The sequence below is a fragment of the Marmota monax genome, unplaced genomic scaffold, assembly GCF_021218885.2.
Source record: "Marmota monax isolate L192 unplaced genomic scaffold, Marmota_monax_Labrador192_F-V1.1 WCK01_AAM20220418_F8-fsc00342, whole genome shotgun sequence".
NCBI classification, from domain to species: Eukaryota; Metazoa; Chordata; class Mammalia; order Rodentia; family Sciuridae; genus Marmota; species Marmota monax.
Genome location: NW_026692007.1, coordinates 110250 through 137281, shown reverse-complemented (window position 1 = coordinate 137281; position 27032 = coordinate 110250). Strand labels below are relative to the sequence as shown.

The 27032-nt window shown below is 42.5% G+C and overlaps 1 protein-coding gene across 14 annotated transcripts; it reads left to right on the top strand.

Annotated features, from left to right (window-relative positions):
• The first annotated feature begins 1034 nt into the window (after positions 1-1034).
• Positions 1035-26701, top strand: Upp1 (uridine phosphorylase 1). 14 transcript variants are annotated; one of them, XM_046451455.2, is made up of 9 exons: positions 1035-1278; positions 2171-2208; positions 12480-12546; positions 16247-16364; positions 17630-17788; positions 19358-19472; positions 23056-23265; positions 23540-23686; positions 24408-26701. In XM_046451455.2, the coding sequence occupies exons 3-9, from the start codon at positions 12500-12502 to the stop codon at positions 24545-24547; spliced, it is 936 nt and encodes a 311-aa protein (XP_046307411.1). In that variant the 5' UTR covers positions 1035-1278; positions 2171-2208; positions 12480-12499; the 3' UTR covers positions 24548-26701. The 14 variants fall into 14 exon arrangements, with proteins under 14 accessions (XP_046307411.1, XP_046307440.1, XP_046307381.1 ...); XM_046451484.2 differs by having other exon boundaries at positions 2171-2230; XM_046451425.2 differs by having other exon boundaries at positions 2089-2208.
• Positions 26702-27032: the final 331 nt, after the last annotated feature.

Genomic DNA, 27032 nt, shown 5'->3' with positions numbered 1-27032 from the left:
CAAGGAGGAATGTTCTAGAAACCTTGGGGGTTTCTGCCCTCTCTGGGATGCAGAGGCCTTCTGGTAAACTAGGTTTGCTCTCTGCTGTATGTGGCTGACATGGGGTTTTTCGGTGAGGCTTGGAAATGCTCAGATCCCGTCTACAAAGTTTTAACTTGGCAAACAATTTGATTTCTGAGTTCCCTGCAGCCTCTTGGAAATGAAATTTAAAAGAGCCCTTCATCTCGCCAGGAGGAAACTTTCAGATTCCAAGAAAATAATGGATGTGCTGGGCTGCTCTCAGCCCCTCTTCTTCCCCAGGCTTTTCATCCTCTTGCCTGTTAAGGAAGCAGATAGGGAAGTCTCCCAGCCTCTCTTTCTCTCTGTGTATGTGTGTTGGTGGAGGGTGTGTGTGTAGAGGGGCAGGCTGGCTTCCAGGGCAGGATAGAGTTTGAAGTACAACTTTGCCAGATTAGTTTGTTACTCTGAATCAATGAATCACTTCTCTTTTTGGACAAACTCTTTCCTGGCTTTCCCCCAACTACTGGGGAACTCTCAGGATCAGAAAAACTCCAGAAAAAGAAAAAAAGGGTATGAGTGTGTACACATAGCTAAAAATGACCCAGCCACACATTCCTGACTGCCAACCCAAGGCAGTTTCACACAGACATTTCTCTCTGGCATCTTCTCTCAGCTAGTACCTGCTGGAGGGGGGTCACCTCTGGATAGATAAGGTCCCTGGCACTAGCCTGTGACAATAGGTAAGCACAGAGCCAATTCCAGCCAAGTTTCCTACAGGCTGCAAAACAGGTAGAACAGCAGTTGGTAAGATTGTATCTGTAGTACATAAGTGACTTAATGAGTAATAAGAATGGCTCCTGGTTACCTAAAACTGCCCAAACGCCCCCAAAGAAGAGAAAACAATAGCGGGCGTATGTGCCAGAACAAACTTTCCCGCCCTGGCACGGGAGATGGGGAAGTCACTTAAGGTCCGGGCGGGGCATGTTTTGTAAGGCGGGCTCAGGGGCGCGGTCAGCCTAGCCCGCTGTCTGCAGGGGCGGACTGGGTCAGAACCCTACTGTGACCTCCAGGCGTCACTTGTGGGTGACTGCCGCGAAGAGGGGCTCTCGTGGGCTGTGAGCTGAGATTCATCTCGCTCACCATTCCCTCCTTTAAGGAGTCCGGCGCATAGCCTCTAGACCACCGTCTGAGAGCCTTGTGCCATTGGAGCGAGGTCCTTGTCGCTCAAGTTGCTGTGCAAGGATAGCGCAGCTTGCGTAGCGGACCCAGGACAGACCCGTGAGTAGTCCGCCACTGGGTTCTGCATTCTGTTGCGGCTTTACCAGATACTTTCTGGTCCCCAGTCTTGGTAACGTTCCATTTACCTGTAGGCGAGGTGACTGAGGCTCGCTAGGATTCTGGCGATCAGTTGCAAAGAATGTTAAGGGAGCCGGGCTGCTGGGGAGGGTGCATCGTCCCAATGTGCAGATCGGTGAGCGCGCGCAGAAGAGGGCGCGCCCAGTCCACCCTCTGTCTCTCTCGCGTCTGGGCCACCAGCCGCTCGATCAGAGCGTGTGGGTCTCCTGGCGAGGATTCCACCTGGTGTGGCCGCTGAGAGGGTGGACGCAGCGCTCGCAGGTTTGGGTCCCGGAGGGTGCCAAGAGGTGATTCTCCACAAACTGGAACTTAGGCGGGAAGGGAGAGCGAGAAACCCCCAAACGGGCTTTCTTCCGGGCAGAAGAAAAAAGTTGGTAATATCAGTTACGAAGTGATGTTTTGTTTCCCAACTGCCTTTTCGTGGGGAACAAAAGATAACTTTTCATTTTGTAGATTGAACCTTCATCGTTCAAATGGATTCAAGTATACATTTTTTTTTTCAACATTTACTAGAATGTCAACGCATAAATGTTGGCATCGAGTTGTCTGGCAGCTCCACAGAGAAATTTTAGTCATACTTGTTAAATGACACAAATTAATTTGCATAGAGGAGTGCGTCCCTTTATAATTCTTTTACATGGCAACCTTTTCTAAGACCTGGCAGGGCCCAGAATGGGGGAAAGGGTTCCACAAACCGGCTGGCCATTAGCAGAGCTCCTCTTTCCACTTCAGGGTTTGATCTCTTGACTCGTGGGTAATGCATCCGAAGCCTTCCGCCTCGACCTGACCACCTGTTTCCTGCCTTCCATTACAGAGCTCTGTCTGCATCGAGCTGCTTGCTCCCTTCTGACGGTGAGTTACAGAGAAACACCCTGTAAGTGTGTGGAGGGGGGCATTTCCCTTGAAGGCAGTGGAGGCTATCTTCAGGAGTCTGGATGACATTCATCTCTCTCTTCTTTTGTTTCCTTTTTTCCACCTTCCCCCTTTCATCCTTTCCTCAGTTTCCTCTTGCTGATGCCTTCTGTGTTATAAAGACCATTGGTTCCATTCTTAGGCTGTGACCTTGGCTTTTAAAAAACTTGGTGACTTCTTGAATAGAAGGAATGCCTTAAGCTGGGTATTTGCAAGCCCTGCTGGGCCATTCCCAGGGCTTGCCATTGTCGGTCCTGCCTTTCAATTTGTTCAATTTGTGCTCCAACTGTGTTTTGGCTCAAGCCTCCCCCACTTCTCAGCCAATTTTCCATTATTTCTTTCCCTTGTTTTCTTCCACATAAGTCTCATTATTTCAGATATCTTTAGTTCATTGCACATTTATTGAGTACATGGTTCTGGTACTTTCAGCTTTGGTGGGCATTAAAGTAATGTTTTAGGTAAACATAAATTCATTTTTGTATACATTGGCTTTTTGTCAAAGTGCACATTTTGGTTGGACTTACTGAACATGAATTAGTACAACTTTATTGTAAAAAGAATAAAAACAAAACCTAAATATGAAACTGAAAGTAAAACTTGGGATTTTCCTACTCCCTAGAAATAAACATTGAACACTTGTGCTTTTCTTTCCTCCCTCCCTCCTTCATTTCCTCCTCCTTTTCTTGCTCCTTTCTCTTTCTCACACACACTTTTAAAGTAAATCCATTTCAAAGAAGTATTATAAGTGTTTATATACTAAGCTATTTACACAAATAGTCTACCAATCTGATCTTTGTTTAACGGATTAAAATTTAAAAGAACCTAAAAAAAAAAAAAAAAGAGTTGGGCCTGGCCACAGGTAGGGGAGTCCAGGTGGTCAAGGGGAAGGGGCCTCCCTGGGGAGACCAAGAGCCATGTGATTGAGTCTTTTACCTAAAGCTCCATCCTTGTTCCACATGCCAATCCAATAACGAGGACATGGTTTTGAGAAAAAGAAAAAGGAAGTTTTATTGCTTTGCTAGCAAAGGATCACAGGGGTACTTCTGACCCAGAGGCTGTGATTCTGCCATGAGGGGGAAGGGGGGGCTTTTAAAGAGGTGATTCAGAGGGTACATTCCACGTGTTCTGTCTGAAGTTGTTAATTTGGGAGATAGTTGTTTATGAGATCTTTTGGTGCCATCTCCAAATTTTCTTCCTATGGTGAGTGTGTGCTCAAGGACAGATAACTGTGCATAGGATGGGAAAGAAAGGTAATCCTGTTTCCCCTGAGAATAGGGAGGAGCAGGCAGAAAAGAAGAGAAAGAAACATGTCTGTTTTTAAAATAAGTTGCAGTGGCAGAGCAGCAAAACATAAAGTGGATCAACTGTTACAAGTCCTCTGGGGGCAGATTCTACAGGTCCAGTGAAATTAGCACAGGCTCTGCTTGTGTGGAGAACACATCTGGGGCCTGGATGGTTACAGACTTGTCTAGAAGAAATGGGAGGTTTCCCTCCCTCTGTGAAGTGGAAGTTGAGAGTATCATGACATAATGTTAGAAGAAATGTTTCTGAAGTCCACCCAATGTGACATCTTCTTGAAGCACTAAGGTTAAATTTACCTACTGAGCAGTTTTGGGGGTCTTTGGAGAAGTGACCAGTTCTCCAGGTGCTTTGGATGAAGGGTGGAGGTGCTGTCAGGACCTCCGATCAGATGACCCTGGACTGTTGTTGAGTTAGGCCATATTTTTAAAATTGTTGCTCTGTGGTGTCAGGACCCTGCTCTGACCATTCTCTTCCCTTGGTGATCCTTTGTCCTGCCTTTCAATTTGTTCAACTTAGCCCTGGGCTTTCCTTAATTGTAGATTCCCTGGATCCATAATTTCTACCTGCACTGTTAATTGTAATCTAACAAATGCTTGCTGCCTGATATGCATTGAAGCCTCTACTATGACCTGGATTTTTGTGAAAAGAAAAATCTTTTTCACATGGTGACTGGCAAGGAGGCCCATAATCTACCTCCTCCATGGGTTGATAATGGGGGAATTTATCTAAATGGAGGGAGGAAAGCTGCTTTTGGTTAGGCAAAAAGAGGAGTGCATATTTATTTTAGGTGCTCTTGTGTTCTATGCAGGGAATTTTGAGCTTGTGTCATCATTGACTGGAAGATCTGACGTCCACGGAAGACCTTCATGTCCATTCTAGAAAATTGGGGTCCAGTTTGTAAACATTATTAGTAAAAGACTGGAGGCTCTTCTGGAGGTGGGGCTGGGGGAACTTAATTTAAGGAATCTATATGTCCAGACCTTAGCTGATTTCATGTTTTCCCATGGCCAAATTCTCTTCTGTTTCAAACCTACTTTTGTTAATTTCCCAGGCTTCAGTTCCTCCATGGGGTGATGCCCATAGGTACTTTTTCTAGAATCGTGGCACTTCAAATGAAGTTCTGTGAGGATCTTACCTCAAAAACAGCACTGTCCTTTCCAACATCCCAACTAGGAGTGAAAGTGACCTCCTCCTAATGCCTCCTCCATTCATCCCTCAGGATTTCATCCCCTAACCCCTGTCCTATTTGGATTTTCACTTCTCCTTTCAGCTGTTGGTCATTTTGATATCTCTGCTTATGCTCTGTGCCCCTCAAATCCAATTGTGCTTTAATTATATGTGGGGAAGAAAAGAACTTTCTGTACCCTCTAATGTTCTGTTCCTAGAGGCCTGCAAATTAAACTGACAAAAAACAGATTAGCAGGAAAAAAAACAACAGATTTTTATTTCACATTGGTATGCAGAGTTCATAGAAAAGAAGTGACTCGTGGAAGTGGTTAGAATTTGGGGCTCATGTACTATCTTAGTAGTGAAGAAGGTCAGAGGAGCACTTCTGGGAGAATAAATGACTTCTGAGTTGAAGAGAAGAGTGCTTTTGGAAAAACAAAATGATTTTTTGAAAAATAAAAGGGAACTCAGGAAAATAGATGGGAGATATTTTTCTGATAGGTTTTTTTGTTTTGTTTTGTTTTTTTAATGTATGTTTGGACATTGTGTGAATTTTCTCTTAGAATTTCCCCCATGACAATTAAGTTGTTTTTTTTTTTTTGGGGGGGGGTTGTTTTTAGGCAAATAAAGAGATTTCAGAAACTCAGGTTTCTGCTCAAAATAATTTCTATACCCTGTGTTAATAAGCTTTCTGTCATTGTGACAAATACCTTAGATAAGTCATTGAGAGAGAAAAGGTTTATTTCTGTCTGGTGTGTCAGAAGATCCAGTCCATATGTTTCTTTGGGGCATAGTACACCATGGCTGGAGAGCCAGATGGACGGGGCATGTTCATCTCATTGTATCTGGGGAGAAAAAGAGACAGAAAGGAGGGGTCCAGGATACCAATATTCCCTTCCAGAGCGTGCCCCGAGGGTCCATTTGCCTTCCACTTGGCCCTGCCTCTTAAAAATTCCATTGCCTCCCTGTAGTGAGTGCCACAGGCTCAAGGATCAAGTCCTCAACACGTAGGTCTTTGAGGGACATTTCCCAGTTATAGCAGCCACAGTGGTTTACTCTGGACCCCTTCATATGGATCTGACATGCAAATCTTTGACTGTCATTTTCTGTTTAAAAATTTTCAGGGACCCACCATCACCTGAAGTGCAATGTTCAGGATTTTTATGGGGCTACACTACTTCCTGGGGACTTGGCCTTTGACCGTCTCTTGTTGCTTCTCTCCAAGCTGAGCTGTTGCTAGAGGATTTCTTTCCTCCCATCTCTTGCGTTCCCTGTCCTTGTGCCATTGTTGACACTCTTTTTCCCTGTCTGGGAGCATACTGACTCCCAGTCAAGAATCATTAAAAACTCTTGGCTGCCTTCTGGGAGCACACTGGGTTTGTGTTTGTTCTTTTCTGCTCTTTCCTTCATGGATAAAGTATGAACCTCTCATGGTGTTGGCAACTTCACTTGGCTCTCCCTTAAGTGGCCCTGTGTTGGAGTTAACTCCTGGCTTGCTGGGATTGTCAGACACACAGAGCACCAGATTTTGTGTCCTAGGTCTTTCTCATCCCTCTGTAGGTCACACATATTGTAAGAGTGAAGGGAAATCTCCCTTAACACCTCTCAGCATTCACTGTAATAAATTTAATTTTCACTGCTGAAAATTAAACAGGAGAAGTGCATTTCAAATGCCTCAAAGAAAGTACAGAACGGGGGAGTGATCCCAGGGGTGTATTTATACCTGCTTAACATTATTCACAAACATATACTCCTTTTTCTATGGGAGGGGCAGGAAGAAGGAGAATGTAGACAGTTTTGAGGGCTTATAAATGATTATTAGGGGAATGGATGGTCCTGGGAAGTCTCTTTGGAATTGGAATGAGCTCAAGAAACAGACATTATCTTGTAGAGGGAGGCTCCAGGTGTGGTTACATTCCTCAATTTCCTTAGCTAGATGATGCAATCTCACTGTGGGTTTGGAAGGTAGCTCTGTTTCCTTTGCATTCCAGTCTTTATGTACTAAGGAAACTCCATAGAGCCTTTGCCTGCACTTGGGGTCAGAGGAGCAAGACCGTTTAATTTTGTCTAGAGCAAAACTGCCCATGCTAAAAAACACCATTGTTCTGAGAAACCTAACAGTATCAAAGGAGATGCATTTTTAAAAAAAAAATTTTTATATTTATTTTTTAGTTTTAGGTAGACTCAATATCTTTATTTTTATGTGGTGCTGAGGATGGAACCCAGGGCCTCATGCATGCTAGGCGAGCACTCTACCACTGAGTCACAACCCCATCCCAAAGGAGGTGCTTTTATACCAGACAGACCCTAAACACTGCAGATACACAACAGGGGCCCAGGGCATGACCTGTCAACCTGTCAATCTCTCATTTATTTCATAGGAGTTTTCATATTCCTTCAGCGACTAAAGCAGGCAATGCTTAGTGCTTTCTGGTGTCTTACACTTAATAATGCCATTTCTAGTTATGCTACCAAAAGTACATGGTCACATGAAGTGGGCTGCATATTCTGATCAGCACATATTATTCACTGAGAGAAGCTAGATTTAGGGGTCAGAGATTCAGAATCTTACCGGAATTCACTCTTGCTGGAATTTACACTGCTGTTGAAATAATAGCTATAGCTTTTAGCAGAGTCAGGCAGAAGGCAGCAGAGCCAAATCACACTTTTCCTGTGTTGCAGGAAAGTAGCTGCAGCAGGCTAATTCAATGAGGAGATTTGGCAAGATGGCTTCTGCTAGCCAAGCAATAAACAGGAAGTAGAAGATGGCCCAGGGATTAGCTCTGGGACAAGGAAGAAACTGGAAGTCTGTACTGTAAATGCTGACATAGCTCTTTGGGGAATAAATCATTCATATTATCTGTTGTTATCTGTTGGGGGATGAACATCCAGGATACACAATAATTGTAATACAGTGAAACGATTTAAAAACAATTGTTAGAAATATTCCCCCAAATTGTGTGAATAAATTAAAACAAGATGCAAAGTTAATTCGTATAGAAGGTAGTACATGAAAATGCCTGTCAGCATATCCCCAGCTTGCAGAAGTCAAGCCACTTCCAGCCTGGATGGGGGCGTGATTGAAGCAAGTTCCCAAAGGGTTTCTTCCTGTTTCCCTAATTTGTCATTGCCTCATTTTCACTCAGCACAAAGGTCTCCTTGTGCCAGAGTATACCCTCTCCACCACTCACTGGGTGGCCTCTGGGACCAGAGGTGTAGTGTGTGTTCCTAAGGGCATGTCAACTCTTGGTTCTTGTCCTGTGTGGCTCCTGCTGGTCTAAGGGGAGACTAGGACTTCTTCCCTCACCTCCTCTGGTCTTTAACCTTTCCATGGATGGTGGGGTGACCATAGAGTCTCCCTTTCACACCTAGGACCTTTGGTGGTAAAATGGACTTCTGATAACTAAGCTGGGTAAACCCTAACACCCCCAGCAGACCTGCATCGTGGTCACCCAACCTCAGTTACTTAGCAGGGAACTTTCCAGGGGAGCATTGTAGAGGCCTGCAGCTCTCCACCTGTGCAGCTCCTAAACAAAGCCTCCCTGAGCCACTGGGCTAAGGGACGAGGAAATTAGTCTTTGGAGGAGTCAGAAGGAGGAAGCTGCGAATGCCAGGGTCTCCAAGGGATTCGAGAGGGCAAACAGCAGGTGCAGGAAAGAGCAGAGGCAAGAACTGTGTAAGGGAACTGACTTTTGGGCTGATTTGTTTTGTCTGAGAGAAACTGGCCCTGGGGATTCTAAATCTCTGCAGGACCTCCAAACCCAGCTTCTCTCAGTGAATAATATGGGCTGATCAGAATATGCAGCCCACTTCATGTGACCATAAATGGAGTGGTAGATTCCAGGGAGAAGTCTAGGCCATCTGGCTGCTGTTGATGATCCCATTCCAATGGTGCTCTTTTCCAGAGCCAGACAACTATGGAAGTCTGGTTGTTGGAAAATCTGTTTAATGGATGCTGCAGAAACTCTGAAATCATGACTAGACTTCTGTGACCCAGGATCTTATTCTGAGGGGCAGCCTGGTGGACCATTGCCATCACTATACATGATATAGAAAGCCACCTATTCCTCACTTCTGCTCATTCATAATGGTCCTTCCCTGCGCTCTGCTGGACCTTTGGTTCCTGGTGATACAGGGTGAGAGGTGGTACCTTTTTAAATACTCATTCCTGGGCTGGGGATATAATTAGTGGTAGTGTTTGCCTAGCATGTTCAAGAGCAGAGCAGGGGTTTTATCCCCAGCAACACAAAAACAATCAAAACCAAAAACATAAAAGAGAAGGAAAGAAAACCCAAAACAACATATTCCTTTTTTTTTTTTTTTTTAAGCTTCCCTTACCTGGACTGCAGTAAGGTTGAGATTTCCAAAGAAGAGTTTGGCAAATGCCAAGGTAGAACAAAGCTAGATGGAGAAAAAAGACAGGTGGCAATTGCAGGGACTTTTTTTTTTTTGCTCCAGATTCAGCTACTATAATTTTCTCATTTTCAAAATTTACTGAAAATGGTCAGTATCAATTGGGTCCTTTTGGGTTTTAGTTGGGGATAAGAAACTGGTGAGAATCAAGGGTGAGAACCATGTTGTGGGAACATCAGCCCTGGGCATAGGAAAATGGTTTCGCCCTGCAGACTTCTACTGGCCATCTTTATGAACCATGGCTCATTGAGGGCTTCGGTTTCCTTCTCTCTGAAGCAATCCTGCCTTTCCTGCAAGGTTGTTGCAGGAGTTGAAAGGTGTGGCAGGTGCAAGGCACTCAGATTTATTGCTTTGTGAGCTGAGTTCAACATGTGAGCCTCACCGTTCTCCAAAGTGCTCTGGCAAAACTGCCCTTGTCCACACAGTGAAATGTTTTGGGAGTGTTTTATACCTAGTGTGCTCCAGTAAAACAACTGCAATTCTGCATGTGCAACCCTCTCCTTTAGGCTTTTTTTTTTTCATATTATATAGAAAATTTATTTTACTATATTCTCCAGGATATATAAAACCACCTAAAGGTGGCAACTTTAGGTATGAACCAAGGTATAGAACAAAGCCTGGCTAAAAGACCTTATATTTATCAAATTCATAAGTATTTAAAAAATCTCATATGAATTCTCTGATGTTGAAAAAGTTCATTACATTCATAAGGTCTCTATTTGGAAAATGTTCTCTGATATTTATTTATTTATTTATTTTTTTATTGTTGGTTGTTCAAAACATTACAAATTTCTTGACATATCATATTCCACACTTTGATTCAAGTGGGTTATGAACTCCCACCTTCACCCCATACACAGATTGCAGAATCACATCAGTTACACATCCATTGATTTACATATTGCCATACTAGTGTCTGTTGTGCTCCGCTGCCTTTCCCATCCTCCACCATCCCCCCTCCCCACCTCTCCCCTCCCCTCCCCTCCTCTCTCTCTACCCCCTCCACTGTATAACCCTGAGGGTCTCCTTCCATTTCCATGCAATTTCCCTTCTCTCTCCCTTTCCCTCCCACCTCTCATCCCTGTTAAATGTTAATCTTCTTCTCATGCTCTTCGTCCCTACTCTGTTCTTAGTTACTCTCCTTATATCAAAGAAGACATTTGGCATTTGTTTTTTAGGGATTGGCTAGCTTCACTTAGCCTAATCTGCTCTAATGCCATCCATTTCCCTGCAAATTCTATGATTTTGTCATTTTTTAATGCAGAGTAATACTCCATTGTGTATAAATGCCACATTTTTTTTATCCATTCGTTTGAAGGGCATCTAGGTTGGTTCCACAGTCTTGCTATTGTGAATTGTGCTGCTATGAACATCGATGTAGCAGTGTCCCTGTAGCATGCTCTTTTTAGGTCTTTAGGGAATAGACCAAGAAGGGGAATAGCTGGGTCAAATGGTGGCTCCATTCCCAGCTTTCCAAGAAATCTCCATACTGCTTTCCAAATAGGCTGCACCAATTTGCAGTCCCACCAGCAATGTACCAGTGTACCCTTTTTCCCACATCCTCGCCAGCACTTGTTGTTGTTTGACTTCCTAATGGCTGCCAATCTTACTGGAGTGAGATGGTATCTTAGGGTGGTTTTGATTTGCATTTCTCTGACTGCTAGAGATGGTGAGCATTTTTTCATGTACTTGTTGATTGACTGTATGTCCTCCTCTGAGAAGTGTCTGTTCAGGTCCTTGGCCCATTTGTTGATTGGGTTGTTTGTTCTCTTATTGTCTAATTTTTTGAGTTCTTTGTATACTCTGGATATTAGGGCTCTATCTGAAGTGTAAGGAATAAAGATTTGTTCCCAGGGTGTAGGCTCCCTATTTACCTCTCTTATTATTTCTTTTTCTGAGAAAAAACTTTTTAGTTTGAGTAAGTCCCATTTGTTGATTCTAGTTATTAACTTTTGTGCTATGCTCCTTTAGGCTTTGCAGGGGAGGCAGGCCAGTGCACTGAGGCACATCAGCTCAGGCCCTTTGCTCTCAGGGGGCCTTTGCTTGCTAATCACTTTTTTAAAAATTGCTTTTATTTTTTAAATACATGACAGTGTAATGCATCACAATTCTTATTACACATATAGAACACAATTTTTCAATCTCTGTATATAAAGTATGTTCACACCAATTCATGTCTTCATACGTGTACTTTGGACAATAATGTCCATCACATTCCACCATCATTGCTAATCCCATGTCCCCTCCTTTCCCTGCCCACCCCTCTGCCCTATCTAGAGTTTGTCTATTTCTCCCATGCTCCCTCTCCCTACCCCACTATGAGTCAGTCACCTTATATCAGAGAAAACATTCACCATTTGTTTTTTTGGGATTGGCTAACTTCACTTAGCATTATCTTCTCCAACTGCATCCATTTACCTGCAATTGCCATGATTTTATTCTCTTTTATTGCTGAGAAATATTCCATTGTGTATATATGCCACATTTTTAATCCATTCATCTACTGAAGGGCATCTAGGTTGGTTCCACAGTTTAGCTATTGTGAATTGTGCTGCTATAAACATTGATGTGGCTGTGTCCCTGTAGTATGCTGTTTTTAAGTCCTTTGGATATAGACCAAGGAGAGGGATAGCTGGGTCAAATGGTGATTCCATTCCAGGTTTTCCAAGGAATATCCATACTGCTTTCCATATTGGCTGCACCAATTTGCAGTCCTACCAGCAATGTATGAGTGTGCCTTTTTCGCCCACATCCTCACCAATACTTATTGTTGTTTGTCTTCATAATAGCTGCCATTCTGACTGGAGTGAGATGGTATCTTAGAGTAGTTTTGATTTGCATTTCTCTAATTGCTAGAGATGATGAACATTTTTTTCACATTTCTTGATCGATTGAATATCCTCTTCTGCAAAGTGTCTGTTCATGTCCTTGACTTGCCGATCACTTGATCCTTCTCTTCCCCCTGCTGCCTGTAAAACTTGGAAGAGGATAATAAGTGTTATAGAAGGGTAAGGCAGAGGGGTGTGGTTTGTAGTGCCAATGACTTTCTAATTACACCTGGGCTGGGAAAGCAGGAAGTGGGGACAGACTCTCTAAAAAGTGTGAGATCCATCTTTGGCCTGTTGGAACCTTTTTTGCCATCTCCTTTCTGAAATGAGTAACCCTTTAAACACATACACAGGCACTGTACACATTTGCACCATCTACATGGTGTAAATGCATGAGGACGTCCACTTCTTGGCACTGACTTTCCACATTCCTGAAATCTGCTCATGACCTTAATTCCTGTTGGGTACATTCACTTGTTTTGTGCAATGTTTTGTCCTTAGGGTCCTGCCACAGTGACAGCATGGCGGCTGCAAGAGCTGAAGCAAAGGAACATGAAAACTCTCATAAGTAAGGCTGACCCATGCAAGGTTGGGAAGGGTTGGTCTGGTTTTATTGTATGCTCTGAGCCACTCATCTTTCTAAGAGCTTGGCATATGTGAATGCATTTGATTCTCATGACATAGACTGAGAGCTGAGAGGTTAAGGGCTTGAAAGTTTCTTAATTCAGGTGATCAAGACCTTCAGCGTGGGTGCTGGGGTTTCTGCTATTAACCCTCTGGACATGTGGTCTCAGTAGTCCAGGCAGTTCAATGTTAACATTTGTGAATTTTGTTCTATACGCAGCCACTTTTCTTAAACAAAATTTCCTGCTCATCTCCTAGCTGTGGGATCTTAAATATTTTCCTAATTTCCTTCTAATTTTTCATCTTTCTATCATATGCTTTTTCTTCTATGGATATTGGGGACTGAACTCAGGGGCACTAGACTACTGAGCAACATCCCCAGTCCTAATTTGTATTTTATTTAGAGACAGGGTCTCACTGAGTTAATTAGTGCCTTGCTTTTGCTGAGGCTGGATTTGAACTCTTGATCCTTCTGCCTCAGCCTCCTGAGCTGCTGGGATCATAGGCATGCACCAGGGTGCTTGGCTACCCTGTGCTTTTAATGACACCTCTTTTAAGCCTTTAAGTTTGGGCATTGCTAACAAAGCAAAAATTTCTTATCTTTGCCTGATTTCTACATGGACTTTGTGTGTGTGTGTGTTTGGCATTGAACCAGGACCTTGAGCTTGCTAACAAGCACACATGCAATCACTGAAATGTAACCCCAGGTCCTATTACGTGGACTTTAAATCAACTGACTTTTCTAATTTCTTCACCACCTGATTGTCTATTACCTTTGCTTGGGTTGCCTGGGGTGGCCTCCTGTCCTGCTTTTGTGGGCTCAATAGTAGGATCTCGATTAATAATTTTTTCAATGAATAAAATAATAGAATAAATCAAGATAAATTCCCTTGGAGTTGCATATAGAGTAGAGAAATATCTTTCTAAGTACTATGGCTCTGACATGTTACTTTAAGGTACATGCCAAAAGTTATATATTTTAAAATCATTGGTAGTCTTTCAAAGTTACACCCTGTTTCCTTTTCCTGCTCTTTCTGGAACCAAGAATAAAAGAACATTTTCTATTTTGAAATAGGTGGCCAAGTTGTTATCATCACATCCTGTTGTGTCAAAGTTTGTGCTTTGTCCTTCTGTTTTATGTACTGTGTTCCTAACATCCTGAGGGAGAAAGGAACCATGGTTCCACTGAACACAATTATCACTGAAAGAGTGTGGAGACTCCTATGATGGTCAGAAGTTCAGATTGCCCTATAGAAAAGAAAGGCTTTTGGGGGAAATCTAGGAATATTCTTGGATTTGGTTCCTTGAAAAATATCTGTTTCCCCAAGTAAAGTGAAACCTGTGTCTGAAGAAGCAGGAAGCCTTGTCAGGAAGAGGTGGACTCAGGGCAGGTGGATCTTGCATGCCCTTTCTGAGCAAGGTTCCCAGCACTTGTGCCCAGAGTGCCATCAGCACAGTCTCTGCATATGGTTGGCACATCAGGAGGGATTGACAGCTGAGAGTTGATCTGCTGGCCATGGCTTTCTCTGATGTATTTCCTAACACTTGCCCATGAGACAGTCAACCATCCCCCACTCCCTTTATGAAGATCTTCCTCTCTCTTTAGTCTTTTATACTAATCTTTTCTCTGTTAGCCTTTCAAAAATGTTCATGTGTTGAATTAAGCTGGACAGCACTCTAGGGGAATGGACAGGAGGGGAAATTTGAGAACATGAAAACAAGAAGCAAACTGATGTAGGTAGAGGTAGATGTGGGAACCCTTGGGGTTGTCATTGATGCTGACTGCCAGAAAGAAATGGAATCAACAGGTAGAGAAAACAGAGAAGGTGTTTCAACCTTGTTTTGCATGTCTGCTTGAGCTATTGGGGATTCAGATAAGTAGGACATGGTCAGGGCCTCCAGAAGTTTTTGTTACTGGAGATAATTATAGTTCTTATGTTAAACATAAAAATAATTTTTAATAATGAAATATAGGTCAGGTACAATGCATCCTCTGGAGAGAGGGAGGATGGATGAGGTCTCAGGGGAGCGCCCCCATGTTTAATGGTATAGGTGTTCCTTGACTTACGATGGGTAATGACCTCTCAACCATTGTAGGTTGAAAATACTGCAAATTGAAATACATTTAATACACATCACTTCCAGCTTAGTAACACAGCACACCATAGAGCATGGCTGACCAGGAGCAGAGGAAGCTGCCGCTGACCATTACAAGAGAGGATTGTACTGTGTATTGTTACTTTGGGAAAAGACCCAAATTCATAATTCGAAGTATGGTTTTACTGAATGTGTACCACTTTCACACCATCATAAAGTCAAACCATCTGCCTGTGGTTTAGCAATATGAACCCCATCGTTCATATTGCCAAATCATAGGCAGCTGAGAACATTGCTCTCTCTTGCATCCTTTTTCTTTTCTCTTGAGTTAGATTGAAAATGAAACATATCAGTAAGGTCTGGGCAAGAAGTCAAGATACAGAAGGGGAAAAAAAAAAAAAAAAAAAAAAACCAGAAGGCCTGATTGCTCTGAGTTCAGAGCACCTTGGTTTCCTTCAGTCTCAGCACTAGCACACACGATTTCCCAGCAATGTTTGGGGAGGTGATGGTAAAAAGCCAGGCTTTAAATTCTAGGAATTTTTGTCATAGGATCAGACTTCTCTTTTATGATACGTAGACCTGCTCACAGATGCTAGAGAGGTGATGGTGACAGGCTCATGATATTATGTGTTTATCAAGTTTTTGCAAAGGTGTTGCTTTTGAAGTGTATTCCCATGCCATCTCTGGGAATCAGAGGCAGGCATTGTGAAGGAGTCATGTTGAAGGTTGGCTCTGAGGGACTTTGGCAGACAGTAGGTGGAGCTGTCGAGACCTGGGACACCTGTTTCTGTACGTAAAGCTTCACTGGAACACAAAGACACTCATTTGTGTGTTGTCCGTCTTGCTTTCACGAGACAATGGCAGACTTGAGTCATGACAGAAACTTAGTGATCTGTAAAACTATATTTACTGTCTGGCCAAAAAAGCTTGCTGACCCCTGTTCTACAGCAGCAGTGTGCTGTCACAAAGAAATGTAATGTGAATCAACATACATGTTCTCTAGAATGGCTTGTAAGCCATTCTGAAAAAAAAAAAATAAAATGGATGGAAGTCTTATCTCACTACTCGTAATAGGCACTACATGGGTGACGTGGTAGCTAGTGCATAAGAAAATGAAATTCAAGGCATTACCTTTGGGTGGTAAAAATAGAACTTCTTTTTTCTATCTCTGACAATCTTTCTTATGGTAAACACATTACTTTTAAAATAAAGTTATATTTATGTATCAATGAACTGTATTGGGATAGCAACTGGCTATACTTTTTGTATGGGGTGATTTAACATTTTGATCTTTATGCTGTTGTGTATTTTTCTGAATTTTCCTCATTGTCTTCTAATAGTGGCCCTGGGAACAAAGAGGAATTATGAGGAAGGAGATGGGGAAGTGGGGACTTTGACAGTGTAGTGTTGTCTTATCCCCAGGGTCTGCCTGTGCTCCTTCCCCAACATGTGCCTCACACATCGCACTCACATGTGGCACTTCTGTGATGATGCTGGTCATTGGAATTGATGTTACATAAACCCTCTATTTTCTTATTTTCTAACAGCAACCGCCTTATCCAACTTGCAAATCCACATGTAGCAGCAATGAAGGAAGATATTCTCTATCATTTCAATCTCAGCACTAGCACATGTGATTTCCCAGCTATGTTTGGAGATGTGAAGGTAAAAAGCCAGGCTTTTAATTCTAGGAATTTGTCTTAGGATCAGCCTCCTCCTATATGATATGCAGACCTGCTCACAGGTGACTGAGAAGTGACTGGTGACAGGCTCATGATGTTATATTTTTCTCAAATTTTTACAAAGTGTGATTTCTCAATCACCATATGAATAGCAAGTGAAAAAGAAAACTATTCTAAATACTTTCATACTGGCTTTTAATTCATCTCTTAGAATATAATTGAAACAGTATATAAAATAAACTTAATGCCTGTAGTTCCAGGTACTTGGGTGGCTGAGATGGGAGGATCACTCAAGCCCAGGAGTTCAGAGCCAGCCTGAGCACCATAGTGAGAACCCACATCAAAAAAATAAGTAAATAGCTGAGTGTGATGGTGCATGCCTGTAATCCCAGTGGTTGGGGAGGCTGAGACGGTAGGGACACAAGTTCAAAGACAGCTTCAGCAATTTAGGGCCTAAGCAACTTGGTGAGACCCTGTCTCAAAATAAACATTAAAAAAAAACAAAAAACAACAAAACAACCTGGGGGATATGGCTCAGTGGTAGAGTGCTTCCCTAGCATGTGTGAGGCACTGAATTCGATTCTTTGCACCACATATAAAATAAAGGTCCATCAACAACTAAAAATTAAAAAAAAAAAACACTTAAAATTTATTTCTTTAATCTTCCTAATCCTTAAACTGGCTTATTTGCTTTTTGTTTTTTTCAAAACAAATATTTTCTTATGTGACAAAATAAAGTTTTTACTTTTCTGAGAGATACCAACTGACAATAGCTAAAGCTTCCTAAGTTCCTACAAGATCCCTGGCTCTTCATGCATTGGCCATTTGACTTTCAGGGGACCAGGTGAGAGGGAGTAATTTGTAGCCTATTTTCCAGGTGAGTTGTGGGACTCTGGTCACACAAAGAGGTGGAGGGACAGTGAGGAACTCACACCATCTTAATCCTGCTCATTCCACAGCTGGGCTGCCTTCCACAGTGCAGGGAGCCTGAGCATGCATGATGTCTAGAATTGCCCTATCAAAGAGCAAGAGTCTGGGCCCTGCATTTGTGGAGTAACTGTGTTGTGCTACAGGGCTGCCTGTGCTTAGTCCCATACCATTGCTTGGATTTCTAAGTTCATGAATGGTTTGTTGGTGTTATCCTGGGTTTCTTGGATTTCTTGGATTTCTAAGTTCCTAGATGACACCAACTTTGAGGACTTATGTTGTACACAGTGCACTCATGGGGTCTTTCTTCTATGGTTACAGTTTGTGTGTGTTGGTGGGAGCCCCTCCCGGATGAAGAAATTTATCAGATACATTGCCGTAGAGCTGGGCCTTGACCATCCAGGAGAAGAGTACCCCAATATCTGTGTAGGCACTGACCGCTTTGCCATGTACAAAGTTGGACCAGTGCTGTCTGTGAGTGTGAGTATCTGGAGACTTAGTCACCTGAGTGAAATTTGGACTTTGTGTCTAGGCTCTGCAAGGCCTTGCCCCTGTGCACACATAGCTAACTGGTCCCTAATACCTGCTTAGTGTAAAAGCTGGGAGCAAATTCAATCCTTAGCAGCTGGGATACACAGATAAACAGAAGGAACTCAGGCTCCTGCTCTTGAGGCTCAGTCCCTTGGAGAGATTATGTACATAAATGTAAATATAAATGCAAATACACACAGCTGTCCATACAGTGTGTGGGTGGCAGGTGCAGGGAGTATATGAGCAGAGTGTAGAAGGGGTATCCAGCCCTAACCAGGGTATTAAGGAGAGCTACAAACACCAGGCCTTCTTATAGTGAGTTACTTTATAACAAATTTTTGCTTATCAATAAGAATGAACACAGAAATCTCTAGTATTCTACCAAAGAAATCTTCTCATTTTTCAGTTTTGATTTCCTTTGTCAGCAGCAATGTAAATGAAGAGCTACATAGTTAGCAAATGATAGCCCTCCTGTTGAGACATGCATTCCTAATGTTCTGGTCAGATGAGACCTCTAGCAATATCCTCTGTCTGGAACATAACATAGAGGCAAGACATCATTTAATTATAGAGAGTTTAGGAAAGCATTTCTTGTGTGTAGACATTGATAAATTCTCAAAGGGACCCTTCTCCCATAGGGCTGCAGGAACAGCATCTGCTCCTGTGCTAAGTGCATCCCAGTGAGGGGTAGAAGGTATGGCTGCAGGAGTGTCTTGAAAAGTCAGGGGGAGGTATGCAGAGAGACCCTTAGAGGAGGAAACACCGTGCAGATTCAGCAAGTGATCTGATGTTGGGGACTGAGGGATCAGCCAGTTACCTAATCTGAAACAGAGAGGCTAAGGAGAAAAGCAAAAAGGTAAAACTTTTAACTGGTGTGTGGGTGGTAGGCAACTGTGCAGGCTTCAAATGCCAGAAGGAGCTATTTGTTACTCAGCAGTAGCAGCTGTTATTTTCTGCTGAGCTTCTGGTTCTTCTACTGCTCCTGCTTAACAGGTTTTTACAGATCATTGGGCTCACATATAACGAACTCTCTGTACACTTTAAGTTTCTTGAAGTGTTAATAGTGTTCATCTTATTGTCACTATGATGAGTTTATTAGATTGAAGTACGAGACACAAAAGGTCAACCAGAATAAAGTAGTTCCCCCTAACTCACAGGAGATAAGTTTTAAGACCTCCAACCCCAGTGGACATCTAAAACCCAGGAGAGCACCAACAAACCATGCATGTAATGTGTTTTCCTATGCATACACACCTATGATAAAATTTAGCTTATAAATTAGGTGCAGTAAGAGATTAACAACAATCACTAATAAAATAGGAAAATTACGATAATATTTTATAATAGAAGTTTCTTCAATGTGGTCTCTGTTTCTCCAAATATCTCATAATACTGTACTTTTCTTGTTGTCCTCTGAAACTGAAATTATGGAGTGCAAACCCTCCAATGGGGCAGGGGTGCTACTGCAATAAGAAAAGTGCAGTCTAGCATTCATCTTTGGCTTCTCTCTGATTCCAGCATGGGATGGGCGTTCCTTCCATTGCAATCATGTTGCATGAGCTCATCAAGTTGCTGTACCATGCCAAGTGTTCCAACGTCAGCGTCATCCGTATCGGCACTTCTGGTGGCATAGGTAAGGGCTGCTCTGTGAATAGCAAGGGGCCAGAGCCCCTGTAGCAGCTCCAGCATGTATGAGGTTTGGTACAACCTATCTGAGATTTGTTCAAGAACAGATTAATAGGAGGCAAAAGAAACTTTTTTTTTTTTTTTTGGTCTCACCCATTCTCCCAGCCTGAACCCCAGAGATCACAGCTGGGAGTCATCATGCCAGGAACCTGCAGAAGCTTGTCCTTCTGAAGCTACATAATTCCTGTATTTTTATTTGCTTGATTCTCTTTATTCTTTCTAATCCTTCCTCTCTGCCTCTCTCCTCTCCTGTGCTCACTCTTCCTCCTCCTATTCCTGAAAGAATTTGAAATACCTTATGAGCAAACCAGCAAAAACCCAAAGAGGGAAGGAAAGGTAGAATGCAAACCTCAGGTAAAAGTCCTTAAACTAGCCCAGAAATTCTCAGTTCTCAGCCTGTTTTAAAAAAACAAAAACAGGATTTAATGAGAAACCAAAATGATAAAATTGTTAAATTGTCTCTTAGTCCCTTTCTGTTGCTAATAACACAACACCACGGACTGGGCGGATTGTAAAGAGAAGAGATTAATTAATTTGGGCTCATGGTTATTGTCCAAGGTTGTTGGTGATGCCTTCTTCTTTCAGAGTCCCAACATGGTGCAGGGCATCATCATGAGGTGAGACACAGGATAGGAGAGAGACCTAGCCAAACTAGGCCATGAGATGACTCATTAGTTTATTAATTGCCTTGAAGGAATCAATCTTTCATGAGGGCAGAGCACTAATCACCTCTTAAAGGCCCCACCTGATCCCACCTCTTAATATCTCATAATGGGGTGTACATTTCAACAGGAGTTTTGGAGTTTGGGAGGGGAGACGACATACTCAAAGCAGAAGTCCATTAGGCTTTAAGTAAGCTGTCCCACTCTCTCAGGTCCCAACACTGTGCCGGTCTTCCTACTTTCTGGCACTTACCACTCCCAGTAAGGAGATAGAGCTAGTGGAAAGAACCTGAATTCACTGCAAGGCAAGTTTAGTCCTTAGGTTAGCAACTAGGCCCCTGCAAATTGTTCCTGACTGTCTAGCTCTGGTTTCTCTTGGGTTTAGGGTAGTGTGAGAATTTAATTTTTTTTTTTTACTTAGATAAGAGACTTATTTTAGACCCTAGATTTTCTGAATATACAATTGTTTCTTGGTATATGAAAAGGATTGATTCCAGGATCCCTGACATATACCAAAATCTCCAGATGCTTCTCTTAAATAAAATGGTACAATATTTGCTTGTAATATAATCTACATATATCCTCTCACATACTTTTTATCATCTCAGGTTACTTATACTACTGAATACAGTGTAAATGCTATGTAAATAGTTGTTTACACTATGCTATCTAGGGAATAATGACAATAAAAAAGTCTGTAGGTGCTCAGTACAGGTGCAGTATTTTTTTCAAATGTTTTTGATCTGCAGTTGATTGAATCCAAAGGTGTGGAACCTAGGGATATGGAGGGATGATTGTGTTATTTTTTCTTTTCCTCAGATAAAGATATATGCAAAATCTGTGTTTGCATGGTTATAATTCCAAGTTTAAAGAAAAGCATACCAATGGCCATGAACCATCTCTGTCTTACAAACTTAATTTCTGGTACCACCAACCAGATATTTGGGACCATGCATCTCATACCAAACATCTACTAAGAGATCTTGCAAGTTATTTTTGAGTTTCTAATACAGAGGGACTGTTAAAGTTTATGACCAGAAGTTTTTTTGTGGGAAGTAGTATAGAATGTTCCCTCGATTACCCCATAAAAATGGAAAATGCAACGAGAGAACAAGACCCAAAAGTATTGGACATCATTGATGATAAAATGTGAGATGGTATTTTCACAAATCTCAAAATATGAATGGGTGGGGACAAATATCATTACCTATTTAGGAAGAATCTCAGGGCTACAGGCAACTGAAAAACCTGAGCACAGAGTAATTTCAAGACAGCCAACAGGAATATCTAGGAAAAATGTGGGTTTGATATGGAACCTACCACCTGCCATGAGGGAAAGGTGATGCTGAGACCTGAGGGTGCAACATCTCAGGCCCCATGAACAATCAGGGCTCAGGGTGCTTTGTTGTAGGTGCAATCTCAAAGCTGAAAAAAACTGCTGATGGAAGCTCAGCACTGACCACCATTCATAGGAGGGGCAAGGGGAAGTTCTGATACCTACCATGGGGAAGCAGAACAGCCAGAGTTGGCCACATTTTAAATGTTTCACAAAAAACAACCAGTGTGGGAGCTTGAGAAAAGTTATCCTGGTTCATTCATGCTTCCACTGTCACTTCAAAATAAATATCAGGAAAGGATCATGATTGTCTTAGTCCATTGGATTAATATAACAAAAATAACCAGAGTTGCATGGTTTAGACAAAAGAAATTTATTTCTCACAATTCTGAAGGCTAGAAGTCTAAGATCAAGGTTCTGGCAGGTTGAGTGTCTGGTGAGGGCCTGCCTTCTTGTTCATAGATGGTGTGTCCTGGATGTGTCCTCACATGGTGGAAGGGCTGAGGCATCTCTCTGGGATCTCTTTTCTAAGAGTGCTAATCCATTAATTACGGCTTCACAGTCATGACCTAATCACTTCCCCAAAACCCTGCCTCCTAAGACCATCATTGCCTTGGGGGTGAGGATTTCATTATACAGATTATGGAGGGAGACAAACATTCACTCCACAACAATGGTCAGATCCCATGGAAAGCTAAATATGGTGGTGCACACTCGTAATCCCGATGGCTTGGGAAGCTGAGGCAGTAGGAATGTAAGTTCAAAGCCAGCCTTAGCAACTTAACAAGGCCCTAAGCAACTTAGCGAGACCCTGTCTCAAAATTTAAGAAAAGGTGGCGGTGTACTGGGGATATGGATCAATGGTCAAGTGCCTCTGGGTTCAACTTCTGCACCCAAATAAATAAATAATCACATGGAAAGCTATTATAGGACAAAAGAATAATGAGCAGAATATTATTCTTACAAACAAGAAAATTTTCCAGGAAGGTATGCCCAGAAACAGACACAAAAATAGGACCTAATAATGCATCAATCGCTGAGGAAAATCAAGTTGGTCAGGGACTGGTTATTACTGAAGCTAGGGATGTATGGAGAGGGGGGGTCTCATACTATTATTTGCTTTTGTATTTCTTGAAAGCTTATATAATAAAATACTACAGAACATTAAGTTGTTAATGTTAAATATTCATTCATTAATTTAGGAATTAAATACATCACAATCACCTATACTATAGAGCCCAGACAATGGTAAAAAATAGCAATGTCTAGAAGCTACAAATATTTGACAAAGGGCATGGAGGTTCCTGGCAATGTCTATATTTTATTTTGTGCTTCTCCATATGATTATGTGTTAATTACTTATGTAGTCAGAAAAAGCTTTTAGTGGGAAGCGGGTTGTAGTGTATTTTTGAGCACAGTTCCAGATCCTTTAGTACTTTCGTGTGCCAATGGGTCATATTCTTTTCTCCACATTTCTGCTGAGCACTGTCCCATCTGCCATGCGCAGCCATGTCATCTGTTTCTGTCCTTAGGTCTGGAGCCTGGCTCTGTAGTCATCACCCGGCAGGCAGTGGATGCCTGCTTCAAGCCAGAGTTTGAGCAGATTGTCCTGGGGAAGCGGGTTGTTCGAAACACGGACATGGATGAGCAGTTGGTGCAGGAATTGATGCAGTGTTCTGCAGACCTGAAGGAATTCACCACAGTGGTGGGGAACACCATATGTTCCTTGGACTTCTATGAGGGTGAGACGATGGGTGAGGTACCTCTGGTCCAGATAGCCCTAGTCTGTTCCCTGATCCTGCCCTGGATGGTGGGCTGCTCTCTGGGTGAGGATGTCCATACATGGGCTACTGTTCCAGCTGCAACCTTTTCATGTTGGCTACCATGGTTGATTTGAGTGGGCACATAGGTGGGCGATGGGTGGGCCCCCATCCCCATGTACTGGAGGTGGCACACTGCAAGAATGCAGTAGGAGCTGACACCTATATGTGGTTCTCATGTCTCTGTGTGCTGCAGGTCAAGGCCGTCTGGACGGTGCCATCTGTTTCTATACGGAGAAGGACAAGCAGGCCTATCTACAAGCGGCCCAGGCTGCAGGCATCCGGAACATCGAGATGGAATCTTCAGTCTTTGCCTCCATGTGCAGAACATGTGGTCTCCGAGGTAGGAGGGCAGGTTATGGCCTTGGTCTCTTCCTCTGTCTCTGCTCTGCTGGCTCATCCAGAAGCCCCACTAAGGCTCCTCCTCCCAAGACTCCCCAGTACTGCTTTCTGACTTCTTGTAACCTTGCCACAAGGTAATTTCTCACCTAGGTGGCATTCCTGGACCCATGTGTACAGTGTCCTTTGATTGTCACACACAGAATGCAAGGTTCCTCAGTGTGTCTGCAGCAACTCCCCACATTACTGAGAGGGATAAGAAAGAGACCTACCTTAGCTCAGACTGTGTTGCCATATAATATGATCCCTCCATGCTTACCAAGAGCTTGGCTCTTGAAACTCTTTAGCTTTCTGATTGTGGCTAATCCACCCCCACATTCCTAGTCATCTTCAAGTCCAACTCCGCCTTCCAGAATGCCCTATATCCCTATCACCTGAGATAACATGTGCTCTTTGGGGTAGTATAGGGCAGCCAGGATCTGGTCCTGGGATTGGACTGGGAATGCCTTTTGGAAACAATGGGAAGAGGCAGGAGGAGCACTTGAGGATCTTTCTCTCTCCTGCTGCATCTGCCAACACATCACTGTGGCTGGTGCTAGAATGGACCCCAGCTTCCTGGCGGGTAGCACAATCAGCTCCTCTGAGTTCCCTGGTCCTTCCTTCATGTCAGTGAACTAACCCAGAGAGTTGGTGCTCTGCCTTAATGTTACCTTTGCTCTTTGCAGCGGCCGTGGTGTGTGTCACCTATCTGGACCGCCTGAAAGGGGACCAGATCACCAGCCCCCACGAGGTGCTTGCTGAGTACGAGCAGAGGCCGCAGCGACTGGTGAGCCACTTCATCAAGAAAAGTCTGGGAAAGGTCTAAGGTCCTTCCCTTCCCTTCGAAGCACAAGCTCCTGCAATTATTGGACAATAAAACCGTTGTCCAAAATCCTCTTCTAACTTGGAGTATGCTTTACATAAGGATTAGGGAATTGGACTGCAATTAGGAGGTAAGGAATCATGGATTAACTACACACAGATTTTATTAAAATTTTGTAACAGCATTTTTAAAGGTGTTTTCCTGCTTTGGAGTTTCCCCCCACCCCCATACTCATGAATGTTTGAGTTCTTTCTGGGGAAAATTTTTAGACTTGTTAAAGTTTTTTATAATTGTAGATGGTCAGAATGCCTTTATATCATTTGTTATTTTTTATGTGGTGCTGAAGATTGAACCCCATGCCTCACGCATGCTAGGCAAGTGCTTTGCCACTAAGCTACAGCTACAGCCCCTCTGATGTATTTTTAAACTTCAGTTCAGTTGTCTCTTGATACCTCATACCAAAATCCATGGATGCTCAAGTGCCTTATATAAAATGGTGTAGCATTCGCATATAACCTATGCAAACCTTCCATATATTTAAATCATCTCTAGGTTACTTACATTTACTACAATATAAATGCTATGTAAATAGTTATATTGTGTTGCTTAGGAAGTAATACCAGAAAAGCATTTTCATTACAAATTTTTTTTCCTGAATTATTTTCAGTTCTTTGTTGGTTGAATCCTGGGGTGCAGAAGCAGGGATAAGTGGGGACTGCTCACCACTTGTAAGGAGAGACTACTGAAAACCAAAGAGCAGATGCAAGGGATTGAGAAATAAATGCATATATACATGAGTACAGATGCAGTTTCCAAGTTCCATTTAGGCAGATTTCTGGAAGCTTCTACATTGGCCTGGGCTATGTCTGCTCCAGTGAAGGCTGATGCCCTCAACTTCTCACCCCAGCACAAGCCCAGGAGCTAGATTTACATCCTTTGTTCTCAGGCCACCCTCATGTGCTTCCCTGTCTTCCAATTCCTAAGTGCCCCCAGATTTCAACTCGATATCACAATGCCCTTTGGGTGCAAAACAATGTGGCCAGAAAACCAGGTAATGTCCATGTGGTGGCTCCCTGCAGTCTCAAATCACACTGACCCATTCTACTATGTAGCTCCTGCCACCTGCTGTCTGGGCTAGATTCCAGTGTCCTGTAGATGGCCCTTATTCCTTTATATTTCACCAGTCACCTGGGCTGGGCTGAGGATGCAGATGGGGTAGAAACACCCCAACACTTAGGGGACCTGCAGGCTAGTCTTTTCACACCTCAGTCCATGCAGGTGTAGCCAGAGGTCCCCTTGCCCATCTTCCACCACTTCCTGAGAGAATATCTTTGATAAAGCAGAAAAAAAAAAAAAATCTAAAAAAAACAACAAAAAAAAATGCAAACAACCTGTTAATAGAGGTGATTTAAGACAAAAGAGGAAGATATTATTAGAAAGGGAAGGGTCGGGGAGTCATTGCAGAACATGTTGACTGAGCACTTTCCTCTGGAATGGGGCCGATTTACAGTGACTTCTGTAATGAGGTTTCCTTCCTGGGTCAGCATGTCTCCCATTCCTAACATGTGTTAATGGCCCAAGGCAGAATGCTGAGATAGGGAGCCAACTCCCAGCACAGGGGAAAAGGCCACTGCACACCCTATCACTTGCTTTTATTCTTGTTTTGAAGATTCATTTCTTTTCTTTTCTTCTTTTTTTTTTTTTGCATTGAAGATTCATTTCTAATAGTAGAAACAGTATTGAAAAATTGAAGTAGGTGCATTAACACAATACTATTTCAGCTTATCATGCTAAACGAAATAAGCCAATCCCACAAAACCAAAGGCCAAATGTTTTCCTCTACTATGCAGATGATAATTTACAATAACGGGTCGGGGGCATTAGGGAAGAATAGCATTACCTTAGATTAGGTAGAGGAAAGTGATGGGAGAGGAGGGGAGGGGAATTGGGGTTAGGAAAGATAGTAGAATGAAACAGATATTATTACTATCTATATATATATATATATGTGACTGAATGACCAATATGATTCTGTAACATGTACACTCAGAAAAATGAGAAATTATATCTATCTATGTATATCAAAGTACATAAATGCATTCTATTGTCATGTATAACTAATTAAAATAAACAAATAAATATATTATTTATACCAAAGCTGGAACTTGTTACAAACTTACTCTGTGGCTTTCATAGAGGTAAACTCATTAACAAAACCTTTTCTTTAGTTGATAATCTTACAGTTTCATTGGTAGTATGTTTGGGAAGGTACATAAAATAACACCTGATGTGTGAACACTGACATCTTGCATTAGATGCAATATCTCAATTATATCAAGTTTGGACATTTGTTATACTATAAAATGAATTGAAAAGTCTCCTTTTTTTTTTTTTCTAGATCTTGACCATTTATATAAAATCAGAATTTGTTAAAGGCCCATCTATACCCAATTGTGAACTCCTAGAGTTCTGGGCTCTTTTTCAATAG